General features: G+C 43.8%; 1 protein-coding gene across 1 annotated transcript in view; it reads left to right on the top strand.

Annotated features, from left to right (window-relative positions):
* Positions 1-13410, top strand: part of CPA2 (carboxypeptidase A2) — a 19803-nt gene extending 6393 nt beyond the window's left edge. Inside the window, exons 7-12 of the mRNA XM_040644543.1 lie at positions 1477-1575; positions 2896-3006; positions 4143-4233; positions 5800-5999; positions 7955-8039; positions 13176-13410. Coding sequence (XP_040500477.1) covers positions 1477-1575; positions 2896-3006; positions 4143-4233; positions 5800-5999; positions 7955-8039; positions 13176-13363 — 774 coding nt within the window. The 3' untranslated portion in view covers positions 13364-13410. The remainder of the gene's footprint in view (positions 1-1476; positions 1576-2895; positions 3007-4142; positions 4234-5799; positions 6000-7954; positions 8040-13175) is intronic.
* The last annotated feature ends 783 nt before the right edge of the window (positions 13411-14193 follow it).

Below are 14193 nucleotides of genomic sequence, written 5' to 3'. Positions count from 1 at the left end.
AAAAAAAAAAAAAAAAAAAGATAGAAAGAAAAACAAGGCGCCAAATACTGGCCTGAGCTGCATTTGAAAACAGAAGCGTTCCTGCAGTGCCCGGGAGGGTGACAGGGCAACTAAATTGCACAGGCAAATGCCCAGAAAGCGAAGGCATTTGTTGCTAGTTTGAAAAAGGTTAGGGTTTTACTCCAACCTGTCACCTCTGACAGCCTTAGTGCTGGTAGTTTCAAGCTTTTTTACTTTGCCTGGAAAAAGAGTGAAATTTATTTACCAGGTTTCCTAGAAAGAGTTTGTGAAAGAGGAGGAAAAAGAGAGAGAGAGATAATGTCACAACTCCCTACTAAATTTGGAAATGTTATGGCTGAGAACCAACGGACTCATTGGGACAGATGGATTTCTCCAGAGTGTTTCTCCCAAAGCAGGCTTGAGAGAAGTGGTTTGCCTGCTTTATGACACCGTGGTACATTTGCTAATATTTACTACCTTCTTTAAAAAAAAAATTTTTTTTTTCCTTTTCTCTATTTCTCCTACCATTGGGCCAGGAAATCCCAGATTCTCCTCCCCCTTGGATTGTCCTGGCCTTCTCTAGGGTAGTTCGTGGGTGAGAATGTTATGTGTTTTTGAAAGTGCCCTGCTTTCTACAGTTGAGCTCTTTGGAGGAAAAGACATGAAACACTTGTACCTAAAACTCTTGAAGCCCATGAAATGTAATTTTTAGCAAGGATTTGCATTTCTCATTTACCTTATCTGCTATGTTTAGAATGCAGCACAGAGATAGAAGTTGATGGTGCAAAAATAATCTTTTCCTCCCCATTTACTGATCCAATTGACAAAGCCACTCTTCCAAATAAAACCGAGACAGTTAGATCATAAAATTTAAACTCTGGAAAGCACCTCTAAAGCCTACCATCCTGTAGGTTATCACAAGCACTTTTATTACAAAAATAACACAATCATTGCAAAAATTGGAAAACAGAGAAACAAAACAGGAAAAACATCCCTATATTCCTAATTCCATGACTGTGGGGTGATAGCTCTTCATATTTTGTTGTATATCTTGCTATTTTTCTCTTCCTCCCCCTCTTCCTTTTTCTCATGTTTGTGTGTGTACATACATATACGCACATGAGCTAGCCTTTTAATAGAATCAAAAAGGCATCATACTATTTTGTAACCTGTTTTTTATAAAATTGACAAGTGATTTCATGTCTTTATATTATCTTCAATGAGTTTTTACAAACATCACGGGAGAAAAAGCCCATGCCCTCTTGTTAGTCTGCATTTAAACTTATATTAAAAGCAGGGGACCAGAAAAATCACACGAAATAAGAGTTAATCGACAGCGTCTCTGTCTACACCTCCTCCTTCTCTCTCAATCACATCAAGTACGGAAAGAGGGACAGACGAGGCCCCAGGGGAAAAGAGCAGGGACAGGAGCCCGCAGCAGTGGAGCTGTTCACATTTCCACACTGTTTTTTACAGTTCAGCACCGGAGGAAACAAGCCAGCCATCTGGCTAGACGCCGGGATCCATGCTCGCGAGTGGGTTACACAAGCTACTGCACTGTGGACAGCAAATAAGGTCATTTTTTCCTAAAATTCCTCGATTATTTTGACTTTCTGGGGTTAGGCCCCACCTAACCACTCAGCGGTCTTTGCAGTCCTAACGGCTGATGCTCTCAGCAAGCCTTTCTTTGCACAGGCAGGAAGCAGGCCCGTTCAACCTTTTTTGGATTTTCGGTATTGCCCCAGCCAGCATGCTGGCACTGTCCCCGGGCTGCCGGCCACTGTGTACTCTGTTAACAGACACAGCCAGAAGAGATTGAGAGGGTGGTAAGTAAGGACCCCAGGAGTCAGATTTCAGCATAAGAACAGACTAGAGAAAAATTGCTTTGCTGCCTTGGGCCCTGAGGGCTGAGGGACGATGTGCTAGAAATCTATAAAATCACCAAAGGGGCTCAGATGGAAAATATAAACAGGTGCTAGAAGAGTTTACTTTGCCCTACAGATCCAAAGTGAAATTAGGTAAGGGTTTTTGGGTTTTTCTGAAAATGTTCCAAATCTGATTTTGAAGTCGGAGTGTCGCAATACCTTTCTTCCACATGTTCATTGGAATTAAGAGTCAGGACAGTGGGCTGGGTGTGACCTAGTCTGGTATTGCTTAAGTAATTCAAAAATGACACGCTATAAATCAGAATGTTAATTCATGAGCAAAGGAAGTCAATCCACATCAGATCATTCAAGCATGTGCAACCACGTGCATACCGACTGATACATTTTTCCCTTCAATTAAAATGCAGTTACCTTTAGGGTATTATGAAATGGATATTTAACAGTTGAATAATAATGCCTTAGGATGGCTGAGCACAGGAAATGAATAAATTTTAATCCAGCAGAAACTTGAACTCCACTGCAATTGATCGCAAGTAGAAATTTAATTCCCCAAATGGAATTTAACCGGTTCTCTGTATCTTTAGAAAAGTCTCTACACATTTAAGTAATCTGTTGTTCGCCGTGAGTACTTTTGGAAAGCTGGTCTGTGTGGTGATGAAGGAAAACTGAAAAAAGGTCTTTGGTTCATAGACCCCTATAAGCCACATACACCATTGCAAAATGCTTTCCCGGAATGAATGGAAAGAATTCTACTTTTGAGAGAGACTGGATAAGTGATATCTGGGCTTTACTTAATATAAGTAAGTTATTCTGACTGGAAATAAAAGTATAGATGTTGGCATATTAAACACATGAGCATCACAGGAGACTGGGCTGTAGTCCTAGCAAGCTCTCGTTGACCAGCAGTGGTACCTAGTTCATGTCTGGAAAAAACATGCCTTAATATTCCATCCTGTGTTCCCCGGTGAAAGAGGAGGGTGCAATTGACATATATGTTGTCTCTGCTCAGATTGCCTCTGATTATGGAAATGATCCATCCATCACTTCCATTTTGGACACGATGGATATCTTCCTGCTGCCCGTCACCAACCCCGATGGATATGTGTTCTCTCAAACTAAAGTAAGCCTGGACCCTTTAATTCTTCAACAAGAATTTATGGAGATGTGTAGGAACTTAAAAAACAAAAGTAACCTTTCTGTTCTTGATTTACCATAAGCGGAATGCGTCATTTCTCAGTAGTGGCCCTGAATTGAGGCATATAGTGGAGTTTATAATCACCTTTTATTCCGACACACGATGTCTTTACATATTGCCTCGGTCAGAGCCCATTTCAGCTATTAGGCTGGGCTATTAGAGCTCAGTGTTCACCGTGAGTCACCTAGGAGATTTGTTCCAATTCTCTCTATGTTTTTTTGTGGTGGGATTGCTGGAAAAGAGGAGGCGGATGTTACCTGCTGACAATTAGATTGCAGTAGGATTTGGGTAGGCAGTACAATGCATTTAGCATTTTACTTACAATCTGTAGAAGAAATCCTCTGTAATATCACTAAAAGGAGTTACGTAGATTTTTTTTTTCCCTTTAAAATCTTATCACAGAACCCCATTGTGGCAACTGTGACCCCACATATATTCAAAGTGAATCAGAGCTTCAAGTTTATTTCTGGAGATAGCTGACTACGATAGTGTTTTTCAACGTGTGTTCAAAAAGAACTCGTACAAATACTAGTACTCGTCTCATGAGATATCCTATGAATAGAGGGCTCCACAGTCAAGTTTGGGAAGTACCGCCCACCATATCCCTCTCCCGGAGCGGCATAAAAAAACACGAAAGCATTAGAAAACTCTTAGAAGTGCTGAAGTACATTAGCGAATTTAGCTCTGTATTTTCCTGAAATAGTCTATCACAGAACTCTTGCTCTCTCCCCACTTTTGTTGTTGTTGTTTTTATTTTTTGTTTTTGTTAACATTGAATAGAACTGGTGTCCTATGGAAAATGGTTTGGCAGGTATTGATTTGAGGAGATGGGGAATTATTTACTTCTCATTTCGGTGAGACGACCAAGAAGCTCCTCGCAGAACCCCAGAGGAGGAGTATTTGACACCTCTGCGGGCAAGGGAAATCAATGTAATTCCAAAGTGTAATTCCCCAGGAGGGAGCAAGGGAAATGAACAGGATTCTAAAGGGACCTTCTCATGAGGCCAAGTGACCGTCTTCCTTTTTTTTTTTCTGTCTTCTCTTTCGGTTGGATTTTAAAGAATCGTATGTGGCGGAAGACCCGGTCCAAGGTATCAGGAAGCTTCTGTGTTGGTGTTGATCCTAACCGGAACTGGGACGCAGGTTTTGGAGGTGAGCGCAGGGACTTGCCCCCAGGGATGGCCGGAAGTTGTCTGGCCAACTAGCAATTTTGCAGCGCTCTGCAGTGCTGTCAGCCTGCTAAGCCCATTCAGGATTGAAGCCATTTAAAAACCTATTTGAAAAACACTTGAGTAAATTCCCTTCACAGGCGCGCAGCGCTGTCACAGATCTCTGAGCAGCATTTAATATATTTTGTCTCACATCTTAGTTTTCCCACAAGCTGTAGCCCAGCTCGGCTTCGCTTCCGAGTTTTCAGAGCAAGACTTGGCGCAATGGCGGGAGGCCTCAGGAAGGCCTGAACCAACCACTAGAGGGGGTTAGGATCTATTCAGAGGAGAAGCATTACATCATCTCTGGATGTTTCGAGAAAGAAAACTAAAAAGAAGTACAAATAGGATTAAGAAATTGATTTTCAAAACAGATTCAAAGAGAAAACATTGGCTTGCTGCTCGGGTTTTGTTGACTTGTGGCTCTCATTTTTGGGGTTCAGTGGCAGCCTGGTTGGGGGGTTCCTATATGCGTTTAGGGACCAGTTAAAACTCCTATGTTTCTCTAATCACAGAATTGAAATTTGTTTGTTTTTTCCTCCCTAGGTCTGGTCCCAGTAAGGTTAGAAACTGTCTTTTTCACTGCACTATTGCTAACACCTAGTACGGTGTCTGGAGCATAGAAGGCAATCACTAAATATTTGTAAGACAAATGAATTAATGAGAGTTATCGAACCAAGAAAAGACCCACTCGGGAATTGTGACAGGATATGGATGAGTGCCAAGTTCATTCATCACTCTTATAATAGTTTTTTTTAGCGTAGGGAAAAAAAAAGCATCAGATCCAAAATACTGAACAATGCCCAGGAATTCAATGTCAGATATTTTTTCCTGAAATATTATGGTTCTTATTAAATAATCTTGAAATAAAGTGACAGGTTGTATTTATACTTTGTCTATATCGTTTAGAGACTCTGGGGAGCCCCAGCCCCTCCCGATACCCTCGAAGTTTCTCTAGCATTCAGAGTGCTGGCCAGGCCACAGTGGACTACTGTGTTAGTCACGAGTAACTCCAGTTGCTGAGAAAATCAAGGCCAAAGGTGGCCTTGTTGTCAAGTGCGGTTGTGATTTCCTCACCGCAGAAAGGGTGTCAGAGGTTCCTTGCATTTGTGGCTTTGTGATTTAGAAGTACAGATGCATAGAATCTTCTACTCTTGGACGCTAAGAATTGGAAGAAATCCCAGAAAAAGAGCTTGCTCAACTCCCACCCAATGCAGGAATTCCATCTATAATGTTAAATCTAGCTTTTCTTCCAACAACTCCCACAGAGAGGAGATGATCTAATTTGATAGCTCTTTCTGCCATATAGAGGAACCATGTTTCTAAAGAAGAGATGCGTCCAGAATCACTTCAGTTTGGCCTCCTGTGCCCTTAGAGAGCGACTCCATCTAATGTAGGGACAGTCTTGCTGACTTCCAGAGGAGGAACTTAGGGGTGCACGGTAAATGTATCCATACAGCACCTCCTTAAAGCTTACTGTTCCTCCTGGGTTTCTTCTGCATCCCATCAGGACCTGGAGCCAGCAGCAACCCTTGCTCTGATTCCTACCATGGACCCCATGCCAACTCTGAAGCTGAAGTGAAATCCATAGTGGACTTCATCAAGAATCACGGGAAGATCAAGGCCTTCATTACCCTCCACAGCTATTCCCAGCTGCTGATGTTCCCCTATGGGTATACATGTACCAAGTCAGATAACTTTGATGAGCTGGTAAGTTTCCAAAACCGAGAAGACTGCGATACAGGCAGAGATTTGAAAGACTGGTTATGGACTTTCCCAAATTCAGTTCCCTTGGGAAACACAATTCCTGAAATGACTGTTGCCTTAGTCTAGATGAGCAGGAGCTTCAGTTTGACCGTAAATCCCCAGGATGTGCTTTCTGTTGCTGAGGAAATGACCACTTGAATTTGGACCTGAGGCTCTTAGATCTGTAATCAAATGCTGTCAGATGCTGGGTGCTAAACAGTACCGTCTCCTAGCTCTTTGCCTCATAGCCTCCTGGTGCTTTCTGCTCTGTGACCGGCCATCGTGTGGCACAGGTGTGTGATGCTGGGCGTCAAACACTCCCTTCCCTAACTTGCTACCTTCCGTCATCTTTCGTGTTTCGGGAATGAGCAAACTGGTGGCGGCCTGAAGTCAGATGGTGACATCTCAGGGGGCTACTTACAGTTGAGCAAGAGCTATCCCCAGCTGAAGAGAATGTGTGGATATTCCCAATTTGGCTTTTTAGGCTTGGTTTTTGAGACCCATATGTTAGAGATAAACCCTGAGATGGAACCTTTTGGTCAGTTTTCTTTCTAATACGTTATTGTCAGCAGCTCCTGGCAGAAATGGAGTAAATTATTCCCATTCAAGTGTATCTTTCATCTCATCTGTCGGATGTTAGCCCTGTAGGGCAATTTTCAGGGTTTGGATGGAGAGTATTACCACTCAAGGCCAAATCAAGGGAAAAGAACCTTAGGATTGAAAAGAACCTAAAAGGTATTTTTAGTAGACCTCGATGACCTTAAATTATCCAAACTGGATGCTCACATCTCTGCCACATAGTCATCCAGCCTGTGTTTGGACAGTCTCCTGCCTCCCAAGGGATTCTGTTCCATGTTGGGGCAAATTTGATTGTTTGAGTTCTTCCTTATAGAGAGCCCAAACCTTCTCCTTATGGTTCTTACCTGCCAGCCCTGGTTTATCATCTTGCTCCCTTTGAAAAGAAGCAAATCTATTAATCACTTGAAGACCAGTAACCTGCTTCTGCTAGGTTTTTCCGTATCCCTACTCCATCCATACCCGCAGCTCCTTCAAGCCCTCATAATATGGCCCCAAGTTTCCTCACCATTCTGGTTTGCCATTTTCTGAGCATGCTTTGGTTAGTCTCTGTTCTTCAAGGGTAGCTCCCAGAAGTGAACGTAAAACTTGTGGGTTAACCAGCACGGAGCAGAGCGTGACCATAACTGCCCTCCTCCAGACCGTGCACTTCTGCTTAAACAGTTGAGGGTCACATTAGTTTTTTGGCCGTAGCACCGTGCCGTTGACTCATGTTGGGCTCATTGACAACTGAAACCCCCAGGCTCTCTGAGGATTCTGCCGAGCCAGGTTTCCCCCATCTGGTAATTGTACAGTTGTTTTCCTGGACCCAAGTTCAAGACCTTACATTTATCCCTAGCAAGGACAGTAAAGCCTCAATCAGTCAAAATTGGAACCCTCAAATAATGGAAAATATTTTTCTGAGCTCTACTTGGAAAAAGAGACAATCATAGGGAGCTAAGCCAATGTAGGGATCTAGCAAAAAAAACAAAACAAAAAAACAACTTCCCGGGTACATCTTGGGGTCAGTACGTATTCTCTTTAGCCCCTTACTCCCTATTTCCATCTACAACCCTGAACAAGGAGAGATGGTGGCAAAATAATGACCCTGGTGTATTTATTACGAACACCTGGATCATCAAATAAACAGCGAAGGTCTTTGTGTTGTATTTTCGAAGCCAACAGAAGTGAGCTAGTGTTTGCTTCTCAGTGAAAATGACTGAAGTGAAAGGGCGTGGTGCTTAAGCCTAAGTTAACCAGAGAGTCCAATATCAGATGGCCCCATTCTACATTCTGCCCTTGGGCATTTGATCTTCAAGAGGCAAGTATTATCCATCTACCTTTCTTTGGTTCTCTCACTCTAGAATGAAGTGGCCAAAAAGGCTGCCCAGTCTCTGACCAGCCTGCACGGCACCAAGTACACAGTGGGGCCTATCTGCTCAGTCATCTGTGAGTATCTAATGTGCTTTTACAAATGCCCACTAAGTGGGCACCCTGTGATTTTGGGCCAGAGCCTCTCAGTGCCCTGATGTGAAAAGGCTAGGTCTTCGTGTATGGCACCCAGTCCTGCCTTGTTTTCCTCCATGAGGTACTATGTGATATCTGGAACAAAGAACTTCCTCAATATTTGAGCTCTGTGTGTTCCTCTCTGCTTGTCCAGATCCTACCAGCTCACTGTCATTATGTGGAATCTCTTTGCCTGAAAATAAGATTTTGTCAAGACTTGGTCCTAAGTGACCACTTCTACTAATTATTCCTTTCTTGGCTAAGAGGGGTACACCCTGAGTGATGCCATGGACTGGGTTGTAGGGGCAGAATGGGGGCGATTCTTTAAAAGGACCCAGATATTTCAGTGGATAGACTCTGTTGCAGCCATTTGTGCATGTAGAATTTGGGGAGACAAAGGGGAGGATAAGTCAGGAATACTGCCAATGTCAGGAATAAAGCTGGGGAGCCTGCTGTCAGACTTTCTGAGACTCCCCTCTCCCACGGTGGATTGGGATAGAAACAAGAAACAACTGCAGTGCTGCGGGAAATCCTGACGCACCCATGCAGATTCTGAGTCCCGCCAAGGGGTCTCCCCACTGCCTTATGGGCAAACCCAGAAATTCAAGACAGTTGAATGCTCAGGAGTCTCCTAGTGCTCCCCCACCCATGGGCCCTTTGGAAACAAATGCCTCTTACAGGCACACACTCTGTTCAACACACTTTTATTAAGCCTCTACTATGTGCTAATCATTATGCCAAGTACTATGGCCATAGAGAACCCACAGAAAACTCGGTTTAATGTGAGAGACGAACAGGAAGACAAATGAATGTCAGTGTGCTATGTGCAAGAGTAGGCTAGACGCAGTACAAAAGTGTTAGAAAGTTGGGAGGATTTGACAGTGGCAGAATCAGGAAAAGCTACATATGGAAGGGGGCAGGATTTTGATGGCTGCTCACCAAACAGCTAGAGGAGGGGAAAAGAACGGGCCGTTCTGGCTCTTTGACAGTGTGGGCAAAGGCAGAGAAGCAAGAAACTGCATGATGGGGCTCTACAAACCACAAGGATGTTTGGGACCACTGGAAGAAAGTGGGAACAAGGGGAGTGGGGATTCAGGTTTTTGGGTGCTGTGTTAAGGAGTTACAGACTTAACCCAAAGGATTCTGGAAGCCTCTTGGAGAGTTTTCAGCAGGCAGTGAGTGTGTTGAGGCACCGTGTTTTAGATACAACACACTAGCAGCAATGTGGAGGATGGAGTGTGATGGGCCGGAAGTATGAAATTCCCGCAGCAAGAGTAGGACTTGTTCAGGGGGACGTGGTGGTCCGCACTAGAGCAGTCATGGAGTATCTAGGGAGACATGAAGCAGGGAAAACCGAAAGGCTTTGGTCATTCATTAGATGTGGAGAGTTTCTCACTGAAGGTCATTGAACGGGGCCATTAACAGAGGGAGACCTCCAGGAAGGAGAAAGAGGGGTGGGGTTGGAGAGAGAATGAGTTCAGCTCTGGGCAGTTGAGGCTGAGATAACTGTAGTGTTTTCGAGTGGGAATGTCCTGTAGGCTTTGGGCCACATGGCCCTGGGATTCTGTGGAGAGAGAGACTTAAGAGTAGTTGACATAGAGAGGATGGTTGGAACAGGAGAGCAAGGACATCACTTGGAGCGGGAAGAGCCTTGGGCAGAGGGGCCAAGAAGCTTGTGTTTCAGAAGCCAGGGGAGGAGCAGTTGTTGGAAAGGAGGCAGTGGTTAACAACGATGAAAGGCTACAAAGAGGTCAACTATGACAAGGAAGGAATATTTACCCCTGGATTTTTAGCACTAGCTTATTGGTGACCATAAGCAGACTGTTTCATAAGCACGGTGAGGGTCACTGGAGGAGCGAGCCCATGGGTTGCGGGAGAGCGGAGGTCTGGTGTGTGGACTGCTCTTTGGAAGAGCCTAGATGAGAAGGGAAGGACAGAGAAATGGAGGGTTTCTTTTCTGAGATGAGAGACTGATTTATTGACTGTGGGAAAGGGACCAATAGAGAGGGAGAGGTGGAGGATACAGGAGAGAGAAGAAATGAGCAAACAGTGCCATTCCACAGTGGGGGAGAAGAGGGACAAGAAGGAGCCAAGCAGAGGTGGGTAGATCAGGCTTGAATAGGAGAAGCGAGTCTGCAGACAGGCTGGAGGCACCGGCACAGCTACGTGTAGGAGGGTGGTGGTGGGAACCTAAGGGAAGGCACACTTGTTCGTCCTGGTTTTCTTAATGGTAGTCTTGGAGAGCGGAGCAGCAAGAGTTCACTTAGCGTATCTAGAACAATTGATGGAAATCCAAAAACTGATCATGAAAGTTCCCTCCCCCCCCAGATTATGGTTTTTCTTTTCTTTCTTTCTTTCTTTCTTTTTTTTTTGCTATTATGAGACATTTAAAAGACTTTATAGAAAAAAGAAATCTAATCATCATCACATTTTATTTTCATTAAAAGTTTTGTCAATGAACACAAATATATTTATGTAGTTGTAATCAGTGTCTGTGTTCTATTTTGTGTCTAGCCTTTTTCAATTAATGTGATTTCCTGCACAGTTCTACGCATTCCCACTCTAGGTTTTTGTTATACCAGTAGGTTGCTATGCCCCTTTGTATTGTCTGCCAGATGGTACGACTGCATGTTGGTACAGACACGTTGGTACAGACTTCTTTTTCTTTTAGATGATCCCTTTGGTGTATGTTCTCAGGGCAAGATTACCAAGTCAAATGGAATGAATGGATTTGGAGCTCCTGTGACATATTTTTTAGGCTAGTCTCTGGGAAGACTGATCTGCTTACAGTCACCCCAACCTTTTAAAGCATGTTCTGTGTGGGATTGTCCTCTGCTTTGGCAGAGGAAGCCCTGGGGAGCAGGGCCCTCTGACTGGTGGTGCTGGGGAGGAGGGCCGTGATGGCCCCTGAAGGCCGAGGAATGTGTGCCGTCTGTGTTGGGCAGCCTTGGAGTGGAGGCTGGAGTTGAGAATGTCAGCAGAATGGCATCCTGTGCTGTCCACATGGGATCTCAACTCTTTTATTACAAAGAATCTACTTTTTCACCTCATGTAAGGCATGTCCAAGTGAGGTACACCTTGGAAGGCTGAGGTTTAGTGTGCTTTTCTTGGTAAGGTTACAAATATTTCTAATAAGCAAGCATCAGACATGTGTAGGGTTTTCCGTCTGATCTTTTGGAACCTGACCATTAATGGTCAAGCAAGTTCAGGCTGCATTTTGCCCAGAGCTGACTCTGTTATCCTTGATTCTGGCCTCATGCCAGCTTGGACCAGCACTGCCTCTAAGAACAGGTCCCAATTAAGTACTTTTTGCCTCCTGCCCTAGATTGGTATGTAGCTCTGGGCTGAACACCTGCTTTGCTCCACCCAAGAGGTGGCTGGACTCCTGTGGTGGGTGAGACATTTCCTGGGTAGTTTCTCACCTGGAAAGGGCTCTGAGGAGCTGCACTGCAATAGGAGAAGTTGTCACCTGAGTTCTTTCTTAGAGAGGTAGAGGATGAAAAAACCCAGACCTTGGGAATAGAGGCCTGGTGTTGAGTTATAGTTCTGCTGCTTTGGAACCGAGTGATCTCGGGCAGGTCACTCATCCTCTCTTGTTTTTTTTTTTCATCTGTGAAATGGGTTGTTGAGAGGCTGAAAAGATAGGATGTAGAATAAAAGTGTTTGCGAACTGTAAGAAGCTGTATAAATGTTGCTTGTTAATTTCCTGGTGGATTACTCCCTTCTAGGTACCTCTTATCTTTCACGTGGTCTGACTTTTTTTGATAGGATCCTAGTCATTTATTGATGATGGTGGTTATAATCACAACTGAAATTTATTGAATGCTTAGTCAACATACTTTATCCCAGCTCCTTCCCTTAATTTCTCGGAGCCTCAGTTTCCTTATCTGTAAAATGGGAATAATACTAGTATCCACCTTGGGACCCATGTGGGGATTAAATCAACCAATTTAGCATACTACCTAACATATTTTAGTAAGTGCTCAACAAGTGTTGGAATCATAGACATAATGTTCTCCCGTTTAATTCTCCCTGTGAAATAAACACAGTGGTATTATCCATATTTGACAGATGAAGTCTTTGGGATTCAGAGAGGTTAAGTGCCTTAGGTGACCCAGCTAATAATTTGCAGAATCAGGATTCAATCTGAAGCCAGTGTTCTGTCCACCATGGACCTCTTAGTGGGATAGGCTGTAGGCAGGTAGCATAAGTTAGTAATTTTGGTACCCAGGAAAATTCAGTTCAAGTCAGCAACCATTTGGGTGAAGGCAAAGACACAAATCACAGGCATTTATAGTGTTAATTTATAATATTAACCACTAATCTCATTTTTTCCTGGTACAACACTCTGGTCTCCCCCTCCACCCAGCCCCATTCTTAGGGACTAGGTGATTGCCTCCGTCTCTGCTCCCAACTCTTCCATTTGACCTCTACCTGCCTTCCCTGGGAGGGGCCTCAGAGCCTGTCCATTGCTCAGCTCTCCTGAGTCATGATTGCCATCAGTCTTTGTAGGTTAATGCCACCTTCCTTCATCATCTGTCACGTCAGTGGCCACACGTTACACAGGTGCACATTACTTTACTGGTGTAACCCATCGTGTATAGGTGCTGGGCATGTTATTTGATATCAGAATAAAACCTGCTACACCCTTATGCTGAAAGTTCCCTGATGGCAGAGGCCAAATCTCATACTCTATCTGTCCTCCCTCCTCTCCCATAAGAGAAAATACAGTCTACATCTGCACTCCTCTAAAGAAGGAAGCAGGGTGGCCTCCTTAAGGTGTAGAAGATGCCAATTAGGAGAGCAGGCAGGATTCCAAGTGGGTGGGTGAAGCCAGAGGCTCCTAAAAACACCAAAGGAAGGCCAAGTATAGCGTCCATTTGAATAACACCTTTTGCTTTTCAAATTAATCTTGTTTTTTCATAAGCATGACCCCCTGTGAAGCTATCCCTGCTCTCAAGGTCCATGCAGAAGGGCCTGACTTATCTTTGGTAATGGTGAAACCTAATATAGAGGTTATATAGGGGGAGAGGACAGCGGGAATGGCATAACCAGACTTCATTCTCATTTGCCCTTCAGACCAAGCCAGTGGAGGAAGCATTGACTGGTCATATGACTATGGCATCAAATACTCATTTGCCTTTGAACTGAGAGACACGGGTCGATATGGCTTCCTTCTGCCGGCCAATCAGATTTTGCCCACAGCCGAAGAGACCTGGCTTGGCTTGAAGACAATCATGGAGCATGTGCGAGACCATCCCTATTAGGGCTCTGGGAAATAAACACCATTAAAAGCTCTTTGGTTTGAAGCACAGTTGGGTTGTGATTATTCCTTTTTTTAATCCTGATCTTGGAACACTATTTATTTGATTTATGTTGCCCTAAAACATAACAAGCCACTGAGCTGTACCCCTTCATCTTTAAAAACAAACAAACAAACAAACAAACAAAACCCATCCCGAGCAGAAAGACTCCCAACATAGTTTAAAAATTAAAAAAAAAAAAATTGTGGTAAAATATAGAATCATAAGATTGACCATTTTCACCATTTTTAAGTGTGCAATTCAGTGGCATTAAGTACATCACAAGGCTGTGCCATCATTATCATCATCCATCTCTGGAAATTTTTCATTATCCCAAACCGAAGCTCTGTACCCATTCAGCAATAACTCCCCATTCTCTCTTCCCCCAGCCCCTGGGATCCTCCATTCTACTTTCAGTCTCTGTGAATTTGCCTATTCCAGGTACCTCATATAAACGGAATCATATAGTATTTGTCCTTTTGTGACTGGCTTATTTTACTAAGCATGCTGTCCTCAAGGTTCATCCATGTTGTGGCATGTGTTAACCCCTTCACCTTAATAGAGTAACATTTTGGAGCTAGCAAGGGACTTTTGAGTTTCTTTATTCAATAACTACTAATTAAACAACTACATTGTGCCACACATTATCCTAGGTACTGAAGTATCCTCTGGCCCCATTATTGCCTTTGGCTTTTTCCCATCTCTAGATGCTGCATTATAAAAACAAATGGGGACCCAAACCAATGACACTCATGCCTCTTGGTCACCCCATCAAAACTGGGTCTCAGATTCCA

This window comes from Ursus maritimus, unplaced genomic scaffold (genome assembly GCF_017311325.1).
Source record: "Ursus maritimus isolate PB19 unplaced genomic scaffold, ASM1731132v1 scaffold_3, whole genome shotgun sequence".
NCBI lineage: Eukaryota > Metazoa > Chordata > Mammalia > Carnivora > Ursidae > Ursus > Ursus maritimus.
The sequence above is the reverse complement of the archived record's forward strand: the minus strand, read 5'-3'. Positions and strand labels throughout refer to the sequence as shown.